This window comes from Phascolarctos cinereus, unplaced genomic scaffold (assembly GCF_003287225.1).
Source record: "Phascolarctos cinereus isolate Bilbo 61053 unplaced genomic scaffold, phaCin_HiC Scaffold_1;HRSCAF=81, whole genome shotgun sequence".
Classification (NCBI taxonomy): domain Eukaryota; kingdom Metazoa; phylum Chordata; class Mammalia; order Diprotodontia; family Phascolarctidae; genus Phascolarctos; species Phascolarctos cinereus.
This window is the reverse complement of record NW_027555514.1, coordinates 65,720,490-65,743,336: the sequence shown is the minus strand read 5'-3', so window position 1 is coordinate 65,743,336 and position 22,847 is coordinate 65,720,490. Positions and strand designations below refer to the sequence as shown.

The following is a 22,847-nucleotide window of genomic DNA, read 5'->3' as shown; positions in this document are numbered from 1 at the left end:
TAGAAAAGGAGTAAACACCTTGCCCTTGATTGTACCACCTTGGAAGAACTGAAAATTTACAGGTCCCTGGAAGTACCTCTGAAAACAGCTACACAAAACCCCTGAAGTTTGGAACAGTACATTCTCCACACTGGAAGTAGATTCCTACCTTAAGAAAAGAGTTTATAACTCAAGTAATTGGCTGGGACCATGAGCAAACAAAGGCGCAAAAAGAGTCAGACCATAGAATCTTACTTTGGTGACAAAGAAGATCAAAACATACAACCAGAAGAAGACAACAAAGTCAAAGCTCCCACATCCAAAGCCTCCAAGAAAAATATGAATTGGTCCCAGGCCATGGAAGAGCTCAAAAAGGATTTTGAGAAGCAAGTAAGAGAAGTAGAGGAAAAATTGAAAAGAGAAATGAGAGTGATGCAAGAAAATCATGAAAAACAAGTCAATAGCTTGCTAAAGATGACCCGAAGAAAATAACGCCTTAAAACGCCTATAAATAACGCCTAACCCAAATGGCCAAAGAGGTCCAAAAAGCCAATGAGGAGAAGAATGCCTTAAAAAGCAAAATTGGCCAAATGGAAAAGGAAGTCCAAAAGCTCACTGAAGAAAATAATTCCTTAAAAATTGGAATGGAGCAAATGGAAGCTAATGATTTATGAGAAATCAAGAAATTATAAAACAAAACCAAAAGAATGAAAAAATAGAAGACAGTGTGAAATATCTCATTGGAAGAACAACTGACCTGGAAAATAGACAATGGAGAGATAATTTAACAATTATTGGACCATCTGAAGCCATGATAAAAAAAAGAGCCTAAATATCATCTTTCAAGAAATTATCAAGGAAAACTGCCCTGATATTCTAGAACCAGAAGGTAAAAAAGAAATAGAAAGAATCTACCAATCACCTCCTAAAAGAGATCCCCAAAGGAAAACTCCTAGGAATATTGTTGCCAAATTCCAGAGTTCCCAGGTCAAGGAGAAAATATTGCAAGCAGCCAGAAAGAAACAATTCAAGTATTGTGCAAACACAATCAGGATAACACAATATTTATCAGCTTCTACAGTAAAGAATCAGAATATTTGGACCCAAAGCTTTAAAAACAAATGTTAAAAATTGTTTTTACATGCAACTGGGAAATAAGATATACAGGCAATGGGGTATAGAAATCTATCCTGCCCTACAGGAAAATAGAAGAGGAAAGGGATAAGAGAAGGGGGTGTGTGTGATAGAATGGAGGGCAAATTAGGGGAAGAGGTATTCAGAATGCACACCATCTTGGGGTGGGGGGAGGGGGGAGAGGGGGAGAAAATTTGGAACTCAAAATAATGTGGAAATGAATGTTTAAAACAAAATAAATAAATTTTAAAAAATAAATAAAATATAATGTAATAGGCAAAATAAATACTTTCCTTAAAAAAAGTATTATTTATTATAAACTTTAAACATTTTTTGAGTTTCACATTCTCTTTGTCCTTCCTGTGCCTTCTCCATGCATAAAGAAGGCAAGCAATTCATGCAAATCATAATTCCGAATCAGCTATATTGTTTAAAAAAAAAGCAAGAAACAAAGAAAATGAAAAAACTGTGCTTTAATCTTGACTCAGTTCATCAGTCTCTTTCTGGAGGCAGATAACATTTTTCAGCTTGAGTCATTTGGAATAATCTTGGATCACTGCATTGATAGAGCAGCTAAGTATGACACAATTGATCATTGTTACAATATTGCTGTTATCATATACATTGTTTTCCTGCTTCTACTCACTTCAGTTTGCATCATTTCACATCAGTCTTCTCAAGTTTTTCTGAAACTACCCCCCTCATCATTTCTTGTAGCACAGTAATACTCCGTCATGATCATCTATCACAACTTGTTCAGCCATTCCCTAGTTGATGAGGATCCCCTCTCTTTCCAAGTCTTTACCACCACAAAAAGGACTGCTATAAATATTTCTGTACATATAGGTCCTTTTCATTTTCCTTTGATCTGTTTGGGGTACAGACCTAGTAGTGGTGTTGTAGCATCTGAGGGTATGCACAGTTTTATGGCCCTTTGGGCACAGCTCCAAGTTGTTCTCCAGAATAGCTGAACCAATTCACAACTCTACCAGCAATGCATTAATGACTCTATTTTTCTGAATTTCCTCAAACATTTGTCATTTCTGATAGGTATGAGGTGGTACCTCAGAGTTGTTTTAATATGGATTTCTCTAATAAGTAGATTTAGAGTATTTTTATATGGCTATAGATAGCTTTGATTTCCTTTTCTGAAAACTGCCTGTTCATCTCCTTTGACCATTTATCAACTAGGGAATCAGTCAGTCATCAAAAGTATTTGGTACTGGTAAAGCAAACAAAATAAAACAAAAGCTTGGAAATAGATCAGAGGAACAGACCAGATAAGCAAGAAACAGAGGCCATCAATATCAAAATAAATTGATTATTGAAGGACTTCTTTAGTTAATAAAAAGAACTGCTGGAAAAACTGGGAAGTAGTTTGGCAAAAATTTGGTTCAATCAGTGTCTTCTGTGATATAACTCAAAAAGCTCAAAATGGCTACATAGCCTGAATTTAAAGATTGTACCATAAAAAATTGTAGAACCAAGTACATTTCACAACTATGGCTACTTTTCTTAATTAAAATAAGTGGTAGAAGAAATCATAAAAAATGACAAATTTTATTACATGAAAGTAATAAGCTTTTGAAGAAATAAAAGTAGTGAAGATAGAATCAGAAAAGAAATGGCAAGATGAACAAAATACTTATTACCAAATATCACCTATAAGATCCCAACATGAAAAGTATATAATGAATTGAAACAAATAAAGATTACTAAGAGAATCATTCCCTGGTAGATGAGTGGTCAAAGAACATGAAATTTTCATAAGAATTGTAAATTTTAAATAACCATATGAAAACATGGTCCAAATCAGTAATACTAAAAAAAAAAAAGGGGGGGTGATTAAAACAACTTTCTACACCATTCAATTCAAATTGGCACAGATGAAAAAAGAAGAGAAAAGTCAACGTTGGAGGGACTATGGAAAAACAGTCACACTGATGTTCTGTTGGTAGAGATTTGAAAAGGTCCAACCACTCTGAATGCCAATTTCAGTCATTGCAAGAAAAGAGACTAATTTGTCAGTGTCCTTTGACCCAGAAATTTTACTACTGCTTATATAATCCAAGGAAGTCATAGACAGAAATAAAAGTCTATATTCAAAGCAATGCTCAAAGACCTGAAAATAAGTCAGGTGCCCAATAATTGGGAATGACCAAAAAAGCTATAGCATGTTAATGTAATGAGACATTATTATACCATAAGAAATAATAAATAGGAATTCAGAGTGACATGGGAATATTTGTGAACTAATACAGAGCAAAATAAGCTAAATGAGGGAAAAAATACACAATGATACAAATTTAAAGACTACCAAATGAAAATTGAATTTTGAGTAATTGAAAAGCCAGTGAAAACCTAGGAGAGCAGATAGTGAAACCTCCCCCCTCACTTAACATCAAAGAGGCAGAAGACTAATAGGACATAATATTGTATACTTTTTTAGATGTAACCACTGAATGGGAGGTTTATTCTTTATTATTTTTCTTTTTCACAAGGGAAAGCTTCAGTCTGGATGCAGGAGGGCTTGAAATAGCAGTGTTGGAAAGATAAAAGGAATCAATAAAATGTATTTTAGAAGCACAACAAAAATATAAAAATGAGTATATTAATGTATAGATTAAAAAGAATATCTACAAATTGCTTTTATAAATCCAGAAGATGGATTTAAGAGATGCAGGTTTTCATTGTTAGTGATCACGATATATAAAATTAATGTCATAGTTATTAAACTATTAGTAACAGATAACATTCTTATTTTTGACTAAGACTATAATTTTTCTTTATATTCATTTAGTTTTTTCTATACAAATGGACTTATTTTTAAGTGTTGTTTTTTTCTCCTGTATCTTTACCTTCCCCATATTTTTGGTTTGTCTTTAGGGAGCCACAATTAAGAAGGACGAGAATACTGGAGCAATCGTTGTGGCTAGAATTATGAGAGGAGGAGCTGCAGATAGAAGTGGTAAGATTTCATATAAGTGAAACTAAGATAAAGTATATTGTTTTAGGTATAGCATTTACATAATACATCTGTGTTATCAGCATAGATAATCAAAGAAATGACAACTGAAATGTGGAAATGATTTAGGAATCGTTTTGAATCAGATCATATTAGTGTCTCTTTTTTCTTCCATTGCTTATTCCCAAACTATATATAAATAAAGGATGATCAACCTTCACAACACTTAAAGATCTTTCTTTGTGAAATCATCCCAAGTGTGTAAGGCAGCATGCATTGCTGCTAGGAGTAAGAAACTTTGGGGTCAAATCTTGAGACTGCTTCTTATCTCTCTAACCTTGTTTAAGGTGTTTTAACTCTGTGGGTCTGTTTTTTGTCTTTAAAATGATGGTGCTATGCAAGATGCTCTAACATTCTCTAATCCTTTAAATATTTCAATGTTTCTGGAAATTACTTTTTTACAAAATCAAATATCTGAAGAATACAATCTCTTTAAATCCTTTAAAAGAGGGAGAGAGGAAATTGTAATAACCTTTACTTAAAGCCCATGGTGCAATTTTTATTATTTCTGCTACTGCCTCTATTTCTGGTCTGGTCTTACTTCTGACATGTTGGCAACTTAAGGTGTACCTTTGTCCCTCTCTCTTTTAAAAATGTATTATTTATTTTAAAGCATTCTTTTCTTATTAAATTTTAAGTTCCAGATTCTCTTCCTCCTGCCCCCCATGCCTGTCTCCCATCCACTGAAAAGGCAAACAACATATCAATTATGCATATGTGAAATCATGCAAAATGTATTTCCATATTAGCCATATCACCAAGAAAAAATGAAGTGAGAAAATTGTACTTCAGTTTGCACTCAGGTACCTCAGTTCTCATCATGTGTCCTTTGAAATTGCGTTGGATCATTGTATTGATCAGAGTAGCCAAGTCTTTCACAATTGATCATCATTATAAAATTGCTGTTATTGTGCACAATGATCTTCTGATTCTGCTCATATCAGTTTGCATCAGTTTCATATAGTTCTTGCCATGTTTTTCTGAAACCATACCCCTCATCATTAATTATAGCACAGTAATACTCCATCGCTATTATATGTCACAACTTACTTGGCCATTCCCCAGTTGATAAGCATCCCCTCCATTTCTAATTCTTTGTCACCACAAAAAGAGCTGTGATAACTATTTTTGTATAATTAGGTTCTTTCCTTTTTCTTTAATCTTTGGAGCACAGATCTTATAGTAGCATTACTGGGTCAAAGGATATGCACAGTTTTATAACCCTTTGGGTGTAGTTCCCAGTTATTCCCCAGAATGGCTGGACCAGTTCACTACTTTATCTAGAGTTTTTTAATATGCCTGGTTTTTTCCTTATCCTTCCCAGCATTTGTCATTTCTGTTAGGAGTGAGGTAGTACCTCAGAATCACTTTAATTTGCCTTTCTCTAATCAGTAGTGATTTAGAGAATTTTTTTCATATGACTATAGAAAGCTTTGATTTCTTCTTCTGAACACTGTTCATATCATGCTTGGATCATTTATCAATTGGGTAATGGCTCCTATTTTTATAAATTTGACTAAGTTCCCTGTATATTTGAGAAATAAAGCCTTTATCCAAGAAATTTGCTGTAAAACTTTTTTATATTACTTCATTGTTTGTGGTACCTATTAGCAACATGTAGTTTTCCTGCTTATTTTTTAATTAGGTCTGTTTTTGCTTTTGTTTTGTCCAAGATCGTGATTGCTACCTCTTTGTTTTTTACTCCAGTTGAAACCCACCAGATTCTGCTACAGCTCTTTATTTTAGCTCTGTGTGTGCCATTCTGTTTCAAGTGTATGTCTTGTATACAATGTATTATTAGATTATGGTTTCTAATCCATTACTGTCTGTTACCATTTTATGGGTGAGCTCCTCCCATTCACTTTCAAATTCACAGTTATGATTATTAACTTTATAAATTCCTCTCCATCTTATTTTCTTCTGATTATCCTTCTCTCTTTCTTTTTTTATCCTGTCCCTCCTCAAAAGTCTGTTTTACTTTTGATCACTGCCTCCCTTAATCTGCCCTTTTTGTTATTCTCCCTCCCAATCTCTTAACCCCTTATCCTCCTATTTCACTATTGGGTAGGGTAGATTTCTGTATCCAACTGAGTGCATGCATATATGTGTATGTATATGTGTGTGTACGTATACCTGTATATATTTTTATATCTGTGTATGTATGTATACACATATGTGTATATATTCTGATCAAAGTGAAGTTCAAATATTGCCTGCCACCGCTCCCACCTATGTACCTTACCCCATTTTCCCATCCACTATAAAAGCTCTTACTTGCACACTTCTTTTTTGTGAGATAAATTTCCCCATTCTTCCTCTCTCTTCCCCCTTCTCCCAGTCCATCTTTCTTTTTCACCCATCCTTTTTTTTGGTGGGGGGGGAGATCATCCTAACATAATCTACTCACACCTATGCCCTGTGTCTAGGTAGACTCCTCTTAACTGTGCTAATAATAATAACGTTCTTATAGGAGTTACAAGTATCATTTTCCTATCTAGGAATGTAAGTAGTTTGACTTTATTGAGTCCCTAATTATTACTCTTTCATGTTTACCTCTTTATTCTTCTCTTGAGTCTTTTTGAATGTTGAATTTTCTTTTCAGTTCTTTTCTTTTTATTTTTTTTTAGGCAACTGGGATTAAGTGACTTGCCCAGGGTCACACAGCTAGTAAGTGTCAAGTGTTTGGTCTGAGGCCAGATTTGAACTCAGGTCTTCTGACTTCAGGGCTGGTGCTCTATCTGCTGCACCACCTAGCTGCCCCTCAGCCCTTTTCTTTTTATCAGGAATACTTGGAAGTCCTCTGTTTCATTAAATATTTTTTCCTCTGAAGGATTATACTCAATTTTGCTGGGTATGTGATTCTTGGTTGTAATCCTAGCTCCTTTGCTTTCCAGAATGTCATATTCCAAATCTTTTACTCTTTTAAAATGGTAGCTCCTAAATCTTGTGTGAATCTGACTGTGGCTCTATGGTATTTAATTGTTTGTTTCTGGTTGCTTGCAGTATTTTCTCCTTGATATGGGAGTTCTGGAATTTGGCTATAATATTCCTGGTTTTCATTTTGAGGTCTCTTTCAGGATGTGATCAGAGGATTCTTTCCATTTCTATTTTACCCTTTGGAACCAAGATATTTTAGCAGTTTTTCTTGATAGTTTCTTGAAAGATGATGTCGAGGCTCCTTTTTTGATCATGGCTTTTAGGTAGTTCAGTAATTTTTAAATTACATCTCCTCAGTCTGTTTTTCACATCAGTTTTTTTTCTGATGAAATATTTCACATTTTCCTCAACTTTTTCATTCTTTTGACTTTGTTTTATTGTTTCTTGATGTCTCAGGGAAACATTAGCTTCCATTTGCCCAATTCTAACTTTTAAGAAATTATTTTTTTCAGTGGGCTTTTGTACCTTTTCTTCCATTTGGCCTAGTCTGCTTTTAAAGGAATTCTCTTCTTCAGTGTATTTTTGTACCTTCTTTTCCATTTGACCTATTCTGCTTTTAAAGAAGTTCTTTTCTTCAATAAATTTTTGTGCCTCTTTTACTATTAGGCCAGTTTTTCAAGATATCATATTTTCTTCACTTTTCTTTGTGCCTCTTTTACCAAGCTATTAATTCCCCTTTTCATAATTTTCTTACTTTGCTGTCATTTCTTTCCCAATTTTTGCTCTGCCACTTTTATCTCTTTAACTTTTCTCAGAATTCTTCCTGGCCTTGGGTCCAATTAGCATTATTCTTAGAAGCTTTAGTTGTAGCTGTTTTTACATAGTTGTCTTCTTTTAAGACTATGTCTTAGACTTCCCAACCATCATGGTAGCTTTTTATGGTCAAATTATTTTTTTGTTATTCTCTCATTTTCTCAACCTATTTCTTCACTTTGAACTTTAGATTAAAGTTGAGCTCTGCTTACCTGAGGTTGAGGAGGCACTGCCTCAAGTTTCAGGCTTTTTTGTGCAGCTGTTTTCAGATCTATTTCTAGGAGTTAAAAGTTTTTGGTGCTTCCAAGGTGGTATTATCCCAGGAGAGGTGTGGTCACTGCTTTTCTGGTCTGTACTTTGGTTTTTACCTAGGAAGGATTCCTGTTCCTCTGCAGCCACAAGTACTAGTGCTCCTCTCCACCCCGGAATTGTAACCTGGAACTTTTTATGAGCAATAGAATTGCCAGTCAGCACCAGCTGTACTCAGTGTCAGCAAGGGTCCCCAGTTTGTTCAGTTGTTTGACCCTTCTCCTCCCTGGACAGAGAGCTCCTGAAGCTATTGTAGTCACCTCCAAGGCCCGTTGCTGATGTTCCTGCCATGCTCTGAGCCCACAACCACCCTGACGTTATAAACCTCTCCTTTGGACCTCCTGAGTTGTCTTAGGGTGTAAGAATGTCTCCCTCTGACCTTTTGTTGGATCTGTCACTCCAAAATTTGATTTGAAGTGTTATTTTAAAGTTATTTAGAGCGGAATGTTGGGAAAGTTCAACTGGGTCCCAGCCTGTACTCCACCATCTTGGCTGTGATCCCCCAGATGTACCTTTTTTGAATGTAGTTTAGTATAGAGGATTCTGATTATTCCTTAACTGCTTAGGTACTTTTTCAGTTCCTTATCCATTTTACTATATTTTTTTATTATAACGAAGTTGATAATTTCTAGGTCTTATTCATGTTGGTGATGAACTCAGGGAAGTGAATGGAATTCCAGTAGAAGATAAGAGACCTGAGGAAGTAATACAGATTTTGGTAAGTAGCAAAATTATTTTTAAATTTCAGTAGAAATTCATAGTGAAAAGAAATGCCTTTTGATTGAAATTAGATTGCTTGATGTGTTTAATACTGTGGTGTTATGCAAAGACATACCATAATTTGTGATTTTAATCTTTATCTAAACCTGTGAAGACTCCTTTAGAAGTTTCATGAAATCCAAACACTTTTTCGTCAATTATGAAAATTCTGTGAATCAAATGACTCTTTAAAGTCCTATTAAATAAGTAGTCTAAGAAACCTGTCCAGTTTGTGGGGTATTTTCCCTTTAGAAAATCGCTTTGGCTAAATTCTCACTATTGATGGTATGAACACTTTTAATTCAATGAAATGTAATCACAGAAAGTAGGTAGATTTTTCATTATGAGAAATACAGCTGATGCTTGTCAATAAGCTTTTGTGGATTCTATTCAATTACAGTGAGCCTCTTTGCTTTATTTATAGGCTATTTTTATATGCTCATGGTAACTACCTTTTATGTTACTTTCCTGTTACATTCAATAATACCAGATATATTCAATATTTACCTATGTTCAGTATTCACTATCTCTTACATGTTGAGAATATTTTGTGGTTTATAAATATTTAAGGATTAAAAAGTAGTCAGACATAAACACTAGTTCACACAATGAACAGTAAAAACACATGAGCTATGCTTAATGTTTTTCTTTTTACTTTTTTGAAATCTTTAAAATCTTTTCTAGTTATAAGAGTTTTTATAGAAATGGTTTCCTCATTATGGCATAACTGAGTATAAAGCCACAAAATTATTAAATCTTAGATCTATTTGTATAATATCTTTTTGTTTCATTCTTCTTTTTTTTTAATCAGGCTCAATCTCAGGGAGCAATTACCTTTAAAATTATACCAAGCATCAAAGAGGATGTACCATCTAAAGAAGGCAAGGTAATCACTACCTATAGCTGGGTTTTTTTCCCCTTTTTAACAGCATTGTATTCCATATACTTTATTTATATTCCATGTTACTTTATTTCAATAGCAAATCTGCATTATGATTTGCTTATATTTTTCCTAGTTTATTGTGGCTTCAATATCAGAGTAAGAACAGTGGACCAATTTAATGCATGTAATATTTATATTTATTTCATACAACATTCAGCTGAAATATTCTGCCTTTTACAGATGTATATCAAAGCCCTATTTGACTATGATCCTTATGAGGATAAAGCAATTCCATGTAAAGAAGCTGGACTTTCTTTCAAGAAGGGAGATATCCTTCAGATCATGAGCCAGGATGATGCAACCTGGTGGCAAGCCAAACATGAAGGTGATGCCAATCCTCGAGCAGGTTTGATCCCTTCAAAACATTTCCAGGAAAGGTGAGCTGCTGAGGAACACTGTTGTTTTTCTTATACTGAGCCCTATTGTATTCTCTGAAATACATTATTTTTCCGTCATTGGAACAACTTGTTAACTCATCAGAGTTTTTATTCTAAGGTGAGAAACCATTTCTAGGATCTTAGTTGCTTAATTTGGACACTTTAGCTTTTGGAACTTGCATTTCCTTAGTCTGGTATGTACATATAGTGACTCAAAGTGATAGACTGCTCCTAATCCTAATTTGGAAGTATACAGAACAATGTGCAAAATAGCACATCATTGTGAGAACTATAGTGACATACTAGGTACAAGTAAATGCTACAGCCTTTTTCTGTCCTATTCAGCAGAAGTGTAATCTGGTGGCTTCATTTCTCAACTTGAATAATTTCTATTATTTTTATTGCTTGTAACTATTAGTGGTTTGTTTTTAAAAATTCCATATTCTTGTATTATTTTTATTAATCTGTGATCTATAGAAAATGAATGGGGTACTTTTGGTGCCAGGATGGTGGCATGGGTAAGAGACCTTCTGAAGCTCTCCCAAATTCCCCTCCAAACAACTAGAAAATTGCCTCAGAATTGGTCTAGGAGGAGGGAAGCAGCTTACCAGCCCAGCGGGAAAGATCTGTCTCACTGGGGTGAGAGGGGAGCCAAGAGCAGCAGCAGCAGCAGCAGCCAGCCTCACAGCGGGGGGCCTGCAGCAAAGGTCCAAACCTGGAGCAATCCACCAGTGAGGCCTTGCCTTTCTGAACTCACCCATAAAACAGAAATGGATAGCAGAATATATTAAAAACCAGAATCCTACAATATGTTGTTTACAAGAAACACATTTGAAGCACAGAGATACACACAATGTAAAGGTAAGGGACTTGAGCAGAATGTGTTATGCTTCTGCTGAAATAAAGAAAGCAGGGGTAACAGTCATGATCTTAGACAAAGCAAAAGCAAAACCAGATCTAATTAAAAGAGGTAAAGAAGGAAACTATATCTTACTGAAAGGTACCATAGAGAAAGAAGTCATATCAGTTCTAAACATATATATACTAAATGGTATAGTATCTAAATTTTTTAAGAAATTGAATGAGTTACAGGAGGAAATAGATAATAAAAGTATACTTGTGGGGGATCTCAATTTTCTCCTCTCAGAACTAGATAAATCTAATCAAAAAGTAAACAAAAAAGTTAAGGGGGTGAATAAAATTCTGGAGAAGTTAGATATGATAGATCTCTGAAGAAAACTGAACGGGAATAGAATGGAATATACCTTTTTCTCAGCACTACATGGCATCTACATAAAAATTGACTATGTATTAGGGCATAAAAACCTCACAACCAAATGCAGAAAGGCAAAAACAGTAAATGCATCCTTTTCAGATCATAATGCAATAAAAATTACATTCAATAATGGACAGTGGAAAGAGATGAAAAAATTAATTGGAAATTAAATAATCTAATCCTAAAAAAAAAGTTGGTCAAAGAACAAATCATAGAAACAATCGATAATTTCACTAAAGAAAATGACAACAGTGAGACAGCATACCAAAATTTATGGGATACAGCTGAAGCAGTACTTAAGGGAAATTTTATATCTCTTAATTGCTTATATTAGTAAAATAGAGAAAAGGCAGATCAGTGAATTGGGCATGCAAGTAACAAAGCTAAAAAAAGAACAAATTTAAAATCCCCAATTAAACACCAAACTGGAAATCCTGAAAATCAAAGGAGAGGTGAATAAAATTGAAAGTAAGGAAACCATTGAACTAATGAATAAAACTAGAAACTAGTTTTATGGAAAAAAAATAGATAAACCATTGGTTAATTTTGTTTAAAAAAAAAAAAGGAAAGAAAACCAAATGACTAGTATCAAAAATGAAAGGGGTGAATTTGCCACCAGTGAAGAGGAAATTAAGACAATTATTACAAGCTATTTTGCCCAAATATATGCCAATGAATTTGATAATCTAAATGATATGATTATCTACAAAAATATAAGTTACCTCGATTAACAGAAGAAGAAATAAAATGTTTAAATAACCCAGTCTTAAAAAAAGAAACTGAACAAGCCATTAATGAATTTCCTAAGAAAAAGTCCCCAGGACCAGATGGATTTACAAGAGAATTCTATCAAACATTTAAAGAACAATTAATCCCAACACTCTATAAACTGTTTGGAAAGATAGGCAGAAGAGGAGTCCTACCAAATTCCTTTTATGACACAAATATGGTGCTGATCTCCAAACCAGGAAGAGCCAAAACAGAGAAAAAAGTTATAGACCAATTTTCCTAATGAATATTGATGCAAAAAATTAAATAAAATGCTAGCAAAGAAAGTATAGCAATATATCACAAGGATCACACACTATGATCAAGTGGTATTTATGCCAGAAATGCAAGGCTAGTTCAACATTAGGAAAACCGTCAGCATAATTGACCACATCAGTAACAAAGCCAACAGAAATCGTATGATTATCTCAATAGATGCAGAAAAAGCCTTTGACAAAATACAGCATTCATTCCTACTGAAAACATTAGAGAGCATAGGAATAAATGGAGCCAACTTTAAAATGATAAGTAATATTTATCCAAAACCATCAACAAGCATTATCCGTAATGGAGATAAGCTAGAAGCCTTTACCAGTACAATCAGGGGTGAAGCAAGGCTGTCCATTATTACATCTGTTATTTAATATTGTACTAGAAGTGTTATCTATATCAATAAGAAAAAAAAATAAATTAAAGGAATTAGAATAAGCAATGAGGAAACAAAAGTATCACTTTGAGATGATATAATGTTATATGTAGAAAATCCTAGAGAATCAACTAAAAAAACTACTTGAAATTATTAACAACTTTAGCAAAGCTGCAGTATACAAAATAAACCACATAAATCATCAGCATCTCTATATATTACCAACAAAGTCCAGCAGTAAGAGTTAGAAAGAAAAATTCCATTTAAAATAACTATAGACAATATAAAATACTTGTGAGTCTACCTGCCAACACAAATCCGGGAATTATATAAATACAACTATAGAACACATTTCACAAAAATAAAGTCATATCTAAACAATTGAAAAAACATTAATTACTCATAGGTCGTCCAAACCAATATAATATAAATCACAGTTCTATCTAACAATCTATTTATTCGGTGCCATACCAGTCACATTATCCAAAAATTATTTTATAGAGCTAGAAAAAATAATAATGAAATTCATCTGGAAGAACAAAAGCTCAAGGGTATCAAGAGAATTAGTGAAAAAAAATATGAAAGAAGGTGGTCTAGCCATACCAGATCTCAAACTGTATTATAAAGCAGTAATTATGAAAACAATTGGTACTAGCTAAGAAATAGAGTGGTGGATCAGTGGAATAGGTTAGGTACAAAATGCATTATAGTAAATGACCATAGTAAGCTAGTACATGAGGAACCTGAAGATCCAAGCTTTTGGAACAAAATTCATTATTTGACAAAAATTGCTGGGGAAATTGAATAACAGTATGGCAGAGAAACTGGGTATAGATTAGCATCTCATACTGTATACCAAGATAAGGTCAGAATGGATACGTGATTTATACCTAAAGGGTGATACCACAAGCAAATTAAAGAGCATGGAATAGTTCATCTGTCAGATTTATGGATAAGGGAAGAATTTAGAAAGATACAAAGAAGATACAGAGAACATTATAAAATGTAAAATAGATAATTTTGATCATTTAGAATTAAGTTTTTGTACAAACAAAACCAATGGCAAGCAAAATTATAAGGAAAGCTGAAAATTGGGGAGGAAATTTGCAATAGGTATCTGTGATAAAGGCCTCATTTCTCAAATATATAGAGAACTGAGTCAAATTTATGAAAGTACAAGTCATTCCCCAATTGATAAATGGTCAAAGAATATGAACAGGCATTTTCAGACAAAAAAAATCAAAGTTACATATAGTCTATATGGAAAAATGCCCTAAATCACTATTGATTAGATACATGCAAATTAAAACAACTCTGAGGTACCACTGCACACCTATCAGAATGGCTAATATTGCAAAAAAGGAAATGTTAGATGTTGAAGGGGATGTGGCAAACTGGGACACTAATCCACTGTTGGTGGAGTTGTGAACTGATTCAGCCATTCTGGAGAACCATTTGGAACTATACCCAAAGGGCTATAAAACTATGCATACCATTTGATCCAGTGATCCAGTGATGCCATTGCTAAGTCCATATCCCAAATACATCCAAAAAAAGGAAAAGGATCTAATTGTACAGAAATATTTATAATTTTTTTTTGTGGTGGCTAAGAATATATATATATTTTTTGTGGTGGCTGAGAATTGGAAATCGAAGGGATGCCCATCAGTTGGGGAATGGCTAAATAAGCTGTGGTATATGATTGTAATGGAATATTATTGTGCTGTAAGAAATGACAAGCAGGATGATTTCAGAAAATCCTGAAAAGACTTACACGAACTGATATGTAGTGAAGTGAACAGAACCAGAAGAACATCATACACAGTAATAGCAATATTGTTAAATGAAGAACTGTGAACAGCTTAACTATTCTCAGCCATATAGCGATCCATGACAAAGGACTAATGCTATCCACCTCCAAAGACAGAACTGATATTAATTGAATATAATTAAATCATACTATTTCTCACTTTCTTTCTTTCTTTCTTTTTTTCTTTTATTTGAGTCTTCTTGTGCAAAATGATTGACATGGAAATGTTTTACATAATTGCACATGTGTAGCCTGTATCTGATTGCTTACTAAATCAGGGAAGGGGGAGGGGAGGGAGATAGGTATAGAATTTGGAACTCAATACTTTAAAAGTATTTAAAATTTTTTTAAAAAATTCTTAAATGAAAAAAAATCTAAAAGACTTTCCAGCCATGATTGTTATAGAATTCTGTGACTCTTGGACACTATCCAGCCTTCCATTCTCTCTTTTAACTCTAGGGAAGGAGATAGAAGACATAGGCACCAGTGATAATCTGTAATGATAGCCTACAAGTCAGAGTCAGTTTCATCACTTGATCACAAGCCTCTATTTGACTCCACTTGATTAGTTTCTTCAGGAAGTTAATAACAAATATTAATAACATTTGCTTATAGACTTAGACTACTTCTTTTTAATATATTTTTATTTATTTTTCTTAACCATTTACCAATTATGCACAAAAAATAGCATTTCTTTTTTGAAAGTTTTGACTTCCGAATTCTATTTCTTCCTCCTCTTACCCATGCCTTGAGATGGGGAGTAATATATCAATTATGCTTGTAAAGATAAGACTACTTTTCTTGTTCTACCCTCTCTCTGCCTCACAGTTGGCACTGGCTAAAATGGATAGGTTATCTCTAGAAAGTAAAGGCTGGGGAGGGCGGTGGAATAAAAATGAAAAAAAGGGATTCTACTGGGTTTTGCGGTTCAAGATTCATTCAAAATCAACAGTTTGCCCATGAATACAAGTTGCAATCACTAAGCAATCAGGGTAGGAAATATTAAGATACAGAACATTGGAGTGGAATGAGCTCATTACTCCTTTATTGTGAGGAAGTATAATAAAAATGAAAACTGTTAATAAAAAAAAGAAAGAAAATGAATGGGTTCATTTATATTTCTCTCCCCATTTCCAGGAGATTTGCACTAAAGCGACCAGAAGCATTAGTTCAGCCTCTGAAAATTTCTAACCGGAAATCATGTAAGTTTGTTGGGAGACTAGACCCTGCTGTTTATTTCTTACTTTTAAAACAAGTTCTTGTAACAAACCAAGAGCTTCTATACCTTTTGAAGAGCTTTTGAATCATCCATCTTCAGTTGTGAAATTCACTTTTTGAGAGTGTTTATTTTAACCAGTTGAAGTATTGTCATGATAATGGTGGTAAGGGAGAGGAATAGGTCAAGAAAGGATGTGCCTTTCAGAATAACTCACAGTGGTAGAGTTTTCTTTTAAATAAATTTTTAAAAATTACTTATAGTCTGAACTTTGATGTTTTAAAAATGTAATTTTTTTGTAAATGTTAAGTATAATATTCCCTGATAATGTCAGAAAAAATTTTAAAGCCCTAGGGTTCTTTAGAAAATATTTTTTACACCTATTTTTCCTTAGTAATCTTGTCCAGCTACCTTCCTATTCCCAAATATGCTGAACATGCATTCCATCACATCCAGCTAGCACCCATAAATAAAATAGTAAAATAATCAGAAATCATAGTAATGTGGTAGAGAGTGCTATATTTGGAGTCCAAGGTAATTGGGTTCTAGTCCTGTATCATACTACCTATGTGTCTTTGAGCAAGTCACCTTTTGGAGCTTCACTGTCTTCATCCATAAATTGAGAAGTTTAGACATTTATGGCTACTTCCAAACCCAAATCTACCATCTTAGAATCAGTGAAAGTGGCTGCTAAAAGGTATAGAATATGTTTCTCTTTATCCCTCTTATACTTCCCTGCCCTGACCTCAAGCCTTGGATCTTTGTTTCAATATAGGAGTTTGAGGGTAAAATTCACTTTGAGGCGAAATGAATAAAGAAATATAGATAAGTGTATTCTTTGCCCAGAAATTTTGCACCAATACCTGTGTTATTGTTACATCATCTCCTGTTATCTTCCGTCATTTATAGAGATGTATAGGAAAGGGAGCTCAGGATTAGACAGAGTTAAACTACCTGCCTTAGAATATAAATCTCATAAGTAAAAAAGTGCTTACAAATTGAATGCACTGATTGGAAAGTCTTCTTGTTCCTGCTCCTCTAAATTCAGACAGAAAAGCACCTATTATCCATTACCACATATATTCTAACATCAGAAATATTTAAAATTTAGTTGAAAAAGTTTCCTACTACTTTTGATTCAAATCTGCTTATCTACTGAAAGAAAACTTAAATTTTAGATATAACCTCTTAAGTAGTATTCCACAAAATTGGTCATCATTCAACCCCCTTCTAACAAAATAGAGAATTTTTAACATAATTATCACATCTGGAATTCTCTTCCTTTCAGGGCCCCAACTTTGTTTACCTTTTGAGTCACATTGGAAAGCTATTTTGGCATACTTGGCACCAATTTAAATCAAATGGCCAGAAGGTTTCTTAAGATTTTATCCTCAAGAAATTTTAATGGGGGTGGGACATATCAAGAGGTGATTTGTTTTTGATATCTGAGTTATGATATATATATATTTTAATTAGACAAATGAGCTTGTTTTTTTAATGCCTGTTTACATCTAGAATTAAAATAGCATGAAATCTTGAAATTAAGACAAATTTGCTGATTTTTTCCCCTAACTTTATCTGTAGCTTTTGATAATGTATTCCTTTGTTCAAATTATTATAAAGAAAGTATAGACTTAATCTTCAGTTTATAAATAAAATCTGAAGTATATTTATTTGGGAAAGAGAAGGGTGGGTAATGAAGGCCTTTTAAACATGGTTTTATTCAGAGTTTCATCTTATTTGCTGCTCTGTCTTGGTACCTTGCTGCCTCTAATGTTCTTATGCTTCCTTCTTGAATGTCATTTATGTTTTTTCCCTAATGATGTCCCCCTGGAGGGCTCATTTGTTATTGAGTGTAGATCTTATTTCTGTTTAATCATTTGCAGTGAGGATGACCAATAAGTCTGTCAGCATTTGTTGACTGTCCGGTGTATGCAGAACACAGAAAATATATCTAATTAAAAATAATGAACATGTAAGAAAAATTGTCTTTTTCCTTAAAGAGCTGATAAACTTAGTGATTTTCTATGAAAATCAACAGGACAGTCCATCTAGAACAGAATACAGCCATGGTGTTTGCTATATACCAAACTCCCTTGAAATTAAAAATAAATCAACCAAATTACTGCTGCTGAAATCTCTGCCCTGGTTCACATGATTGATAGTGGTGTTTGAAAGCACTTTATCATGAAACTTTTGCAATTGGTATTGTGCCTTCATTCAACTAGTGACTTTCCCTTAAATCCTTTCTTATGAAATGTTCTCATATCTTTGACCATGAATATTTTGAAGTATTGGCTTTTAGCAGTAGTTAATATTATCATGCCCTTATTTCACATAATACTGTACCTTCTCTTATACCTACTTTATAATTGGTGTATTGATAGGAAAATGTGCCCATTGTTCATGGAATATTTTTATTATGTTCGAAAATTTATTAGAATAGAATTTAAGGCATCCTTCAAGGTCTGTACTGTACAGTTGTTTGCAGGAATATGATTCTAGAATATTTATGTCTAGAAGTTTTTGAAAAGCAAATTTGTAATGATAACCATACTTATATCTTTATATATTTTGCATGTGGAAATTGAGGCCTGCCTTTACCTGTGTGTATGTGTACATATGTGTGTTATTATACATATACATATACATATGTGGATATGTTCAGATTAGCCAATGACATTAAACGAAATGCCAATAATGAGTAAGATTATAAAATACATTATGTTTTGAATATGTTTTCACTAAAGTTTAACGCTATGCTAAATTCTATGCAAACTGGCCAATTAAAATGTGACTTAGAAGGGTACCATTAATATCAACGTCTAAGTAAAGAATAAGGAATGACTAATCAGCTTGTTACGGTGTTGTCACATTTCCAGGTATTATCATCTCTGCTATGATTAATTTGGAGGCTTACCTTCCAAATGTTTAGATCAAGGATATCATTAGCAACTCTATAGTCTAACTAGAGCTGGAGCTGGAAAAAAGCATGACGTCATTCAAGTATAAAATCAATTACTGTTGTTCCTTTTTGCCTTTGTGCAACAAGAATGAGTGTAATCTTGGAGTTACTCATTTGTACTTAGAAAGTAGTTTGTTTACCCAAAAGACTCTTGCTTGCAATTTATTATTAACTCTTAACATTAAAATAAGCCTAAATCTTAGAAACTTGCTCTTTGGTATTCCAGAACAATCAAGTTCTTGGAGAAAGTGAGAATTGCCTGTTCAAAAAGAAAAGTATTTTCAGACATATTTTTGCTCAGATTTTATTCTAGCGATTTAATGATAAATTCACTAAAGAGTTTAGCTATAACTGGGCTTTAAGACAGTGATATAATAATATTTTTTGATAGGACCAGCTTGTGGTTTATTACATAAGAGATATAACTTGTCTTCTGCAAATGAGTAAAAGCATATTCTGTGTCTCAAGTAGCATGTAGAAATCCTTCAAGATGGAAAACTTGGCAGCTTATGTTCCTGGGATTTATATAATTTAAAATACATCATGTATGATTGCCTTTCTGAAGCTTATTTGTTTTTACAGTTCACTTATGTATATAAAGTAACATGTCATCTATTCTTTTTTTGGAAGCATTTTCTTTGATTATTTAGAAAATTCTCAAAATATTATTTTGTTTCTGCATATTGAATTGTATGTATATCAGATGAAACATAGCCTTCTTATGTCACAAATATTAATTTTTCTTTTACTTTAGTAGTATATACTTTGTATTTAAACTCCAATATGGGTGGTCTCCAAGAAGAAGAAAAATATACCATTTTCATATGGTGTATTTTACAGCAGAAGATTCTACTGTGGATCTATTTACAACTCTTAACTTGCTTTAGCTAAAGGAAACTATCAAAATATAAATAATTAGGAAGAAATTTATAAACATGACCTCTTGAAAAACATTCATTGTGAGTTGCTGCTTCTAAATGTAGTTCTTATGGAATTATTGTAACAAAAGCATCACTTTATTCACTTTATGAGTATTCAAAAGCAAAAACATAAAATATATCTTATTCTAGTTTTGATTTAACCATATGTGATCGGCACCACATGGGTAAGAGGAAATATTTAACTGCAGCCAAATGGTGTTCATTCAAACAAGATGTAACTCAGTTTATCCAAAGACAAGCATTTTGTGGATTGAAGACCACATTCTGCCAACAAAAGAATTTAAACATTTAGTCAAAGAATGAATGTATTGTGCATGTTACCAATTTTTTGGAAGGCCAAGCATTTAAGAATAATATAAAGCAGGACTTTACAGCTTGTTGCAATAAGATTTTTCAAGTTTAGTCAGCTCCTTGCTGCCAGCATGTTGGCTTAAGTTCATTTGTACTCTCACGCATATCGTTAATTCACAAATAAATTAGACCATTTAGAATATAGTGTCAATTTTGTCTACTCAGCATTTTGTTCTTGTATTGCTGTGTATTTATTTCTTTGTGTGTGTGTGTGTTTTTCTTTGAGAAGAAATAACCTTAGTTAAGTTGGATTTTTTTCCCCTTTGTCAAGCCAACTGAAATGCATTCTGAGAAAACATTTGAGGGTGGAAGGAGATGATGGGCAGTAGAGTCATTAAGTTCACTGTTTCTACTAGTTGAGTGCAAAAGGAAAGATTTCCCTCATTGCATGTAAAGTCTCAGTGTTGTACTTAACATTTGAAGATGCTGCTTCTGAGCCATTATCAGGGTATATGTACTGTGATATTTCCCCAGTTTCAGTGGTTTAATTTGAGCCATAAACTCTCTGGCAAAGTCCTATTTGTGACCAGTGCCATATCCATATGAAATAATTTATCAGGGCTAACTGTATTTTCTGTAGCCATGAAATGCTTGGATTTTTAATTTAATTTAATTTTTTATTATTTTAATTTGTTTTGTGCTCTGAGAAACTAATTGACCCATATGGAAATTGAAATTTTAACCTTGACCTGTTCAGCAGGATACTCTGACTAGTGTGGTCTGTGTTGAAATAAGTAATATTATATGCACTGACAGATGATAGACACTTTAGAGGAAATAATCACTCCACTGGCCAGTAACACCAGATGTATCTTTCAACATGGAATGTAAACACTACAACCATTGCAGTAAATTCCATAGATAAATGGTTTTTTCCATTTTTGCTGTCATGGACATCGATTGACCAACAGAGCTCTGATAGTGTCCAAGAAATGAAATGGTGCTGTCAATTTCTTTGCTTTAATTGAAGATGCAGTAGTAATATAAATTATAATAATATAAGTGTTATATAGTTATTACATTATGTCAGAGTAATATAAATTTTCCTATATAATAATGGATCAGTAGCCAGCATAATTTTAAACAATGAGATGTTCACCTGAGAACATAAAATGTATCATCATAGGAATTTTTAAAATTAGTGAGTGGAAACGAGGATTATATTAAAGACATTAGACAAAAGTTTCACAGGTCTGTTAAGCTGGAAAGATCCAGGTGTGTAGTGAACATTAGGTTCGAGCGCAGTTAAGACTGACTTTGTAAACCCTCTTGGGGTTTTCTTTATATTTTTTTATTTTGGAGTTTGTTGTTGTTGTTGTTAACTGTTTTTAAGAGATTAATGTGAGACCTCCAATTTTTCCATTATTGGACCTTTGTGTTTTCTCTTTTGCGAACTGATTGTTTATATCCTTGGCTGTTTATGGGTTTGGAAACATTTGAGATCCATGGGCAACTTCTTTAACTGATGTAGGCCATCCATATTATTCCTCACAGAAAGTTGTTAAATCCTAAGATTTGAAAGAGAAGAAATACTAAGAAAGAGATAAAAATTCTAGTGTATTAGGTAGAGCATTAATTTAATTGTCAAACTTGTGATGCAGTAGTTTCTTGTTTTTATGTGGCATAGCATATTTTACGTACATTGGGAAGTGTGAGATGCATGGGATGTATTTGTGTCCATTGAAACATACTATTAAAATACAGTTTTCTAGTTGCTACATCTTTTTTTTCTGATAAAATAGTTGAGGATATTCATAATTTATTTGATATTAAATCTTTGATACAAAATATAACACTGCTGCTAAGAGAAAATAAGATCTATTTTATCACAGTCTTCATTTTGGCACAATTTCCAGGAATGCCTAAAAATAAAATTGCTTATCTTACTTTATTGAACATGCATATCTATTTCTTCTTGCCTTTGTATCTCGAGTTCCTAACCTTCAAAATCCAATTCCAGTTTGTCCCAGTGGCTAATTTTTACTGTGATGTGGTATCTTAGTGCTATCTAAAAGGTAAAGAAATAATCCAGTGGTTTTAGGTACCCCATTGTGTAATATGAAGTAATATTTGGTAATTCATTTATGCTGGTTTGATGCATCTGAATCTTTAACTGACTAATGAGGCACATACAGTCTCACTAGGAATGACCATTTATTTCATTTTCTCAAATACTTCTTTTTTCTTCTGTCCATCACATGACAGTACAATTGTCAGGCAAAAAAAGAGAGAACTGCTAATCTAACCTCTACTCTTATGTCCCCACATGCCCTACAATGTGCTATTCAGTGACCAAATTTGACTCCTGTGACCCCCTATTTATTAGATGCTGCAACTACTGCAGGCAAGTCAGAAGTCAAACCTGATTACTTAATTGTGTTATTTATTTAGTTCTACTATTAGTAATTTGGGAATTGGGTTAGCCTACTATTTGTCTTCTAGTTACCAATATACAAAATCAGACTGTTACAGTAAAAATTTATTTGTTTTTTGATCTGTGGAATAACTTTTTTAAAAAAGTATTTTGTTATATGTTGGGATACTCAAAAATATTAAGAATTTCAGGTGGGGTGGGGCCATGTGTGTTTCTGTGGTATGGAATAGTAGAAAGAACCCTGGCTTTGTTACTTAATATCTTTATGACCTTAGCCAAGTCAC

The 22,847-nt window shown here is 33.3% G+C and overlaps 1 protein-coding gene across 1 annotated transcript in view; it reads left to right on the top strand.

The window, feature by feature from the left end:
* The window catches only part of MPP7 (MAGUK p55 scaffold protein 7), a 268,281-nt gene that overhangs the window by 190,618 nt on the left and 54,816 nt on the right, over positions 1-22,847 (top strand). The window contains exons 7-11 of the mRNA XM_020990515.2: positions 4,000-4,081; positions 8,770-8,855; positions 9,708-9,782; positions 10,020-10,216; positions 15,854-15,918. Coding sequence (XP_020846174.1) covers positions 4,000-4,081; positions 8,770-8,855; positions 9,708-9,782; positions 10,020-10,216; positions 15,854-15,918 — 505 coding nt within the window. The remainder of the gene's footprint in view (positions 1-3,999; positions 4,082-8,769; positions 8,856-9,707; positions 9,783-10,019; positions 10,217-15,853; positions 15,919-22,847) is intronic.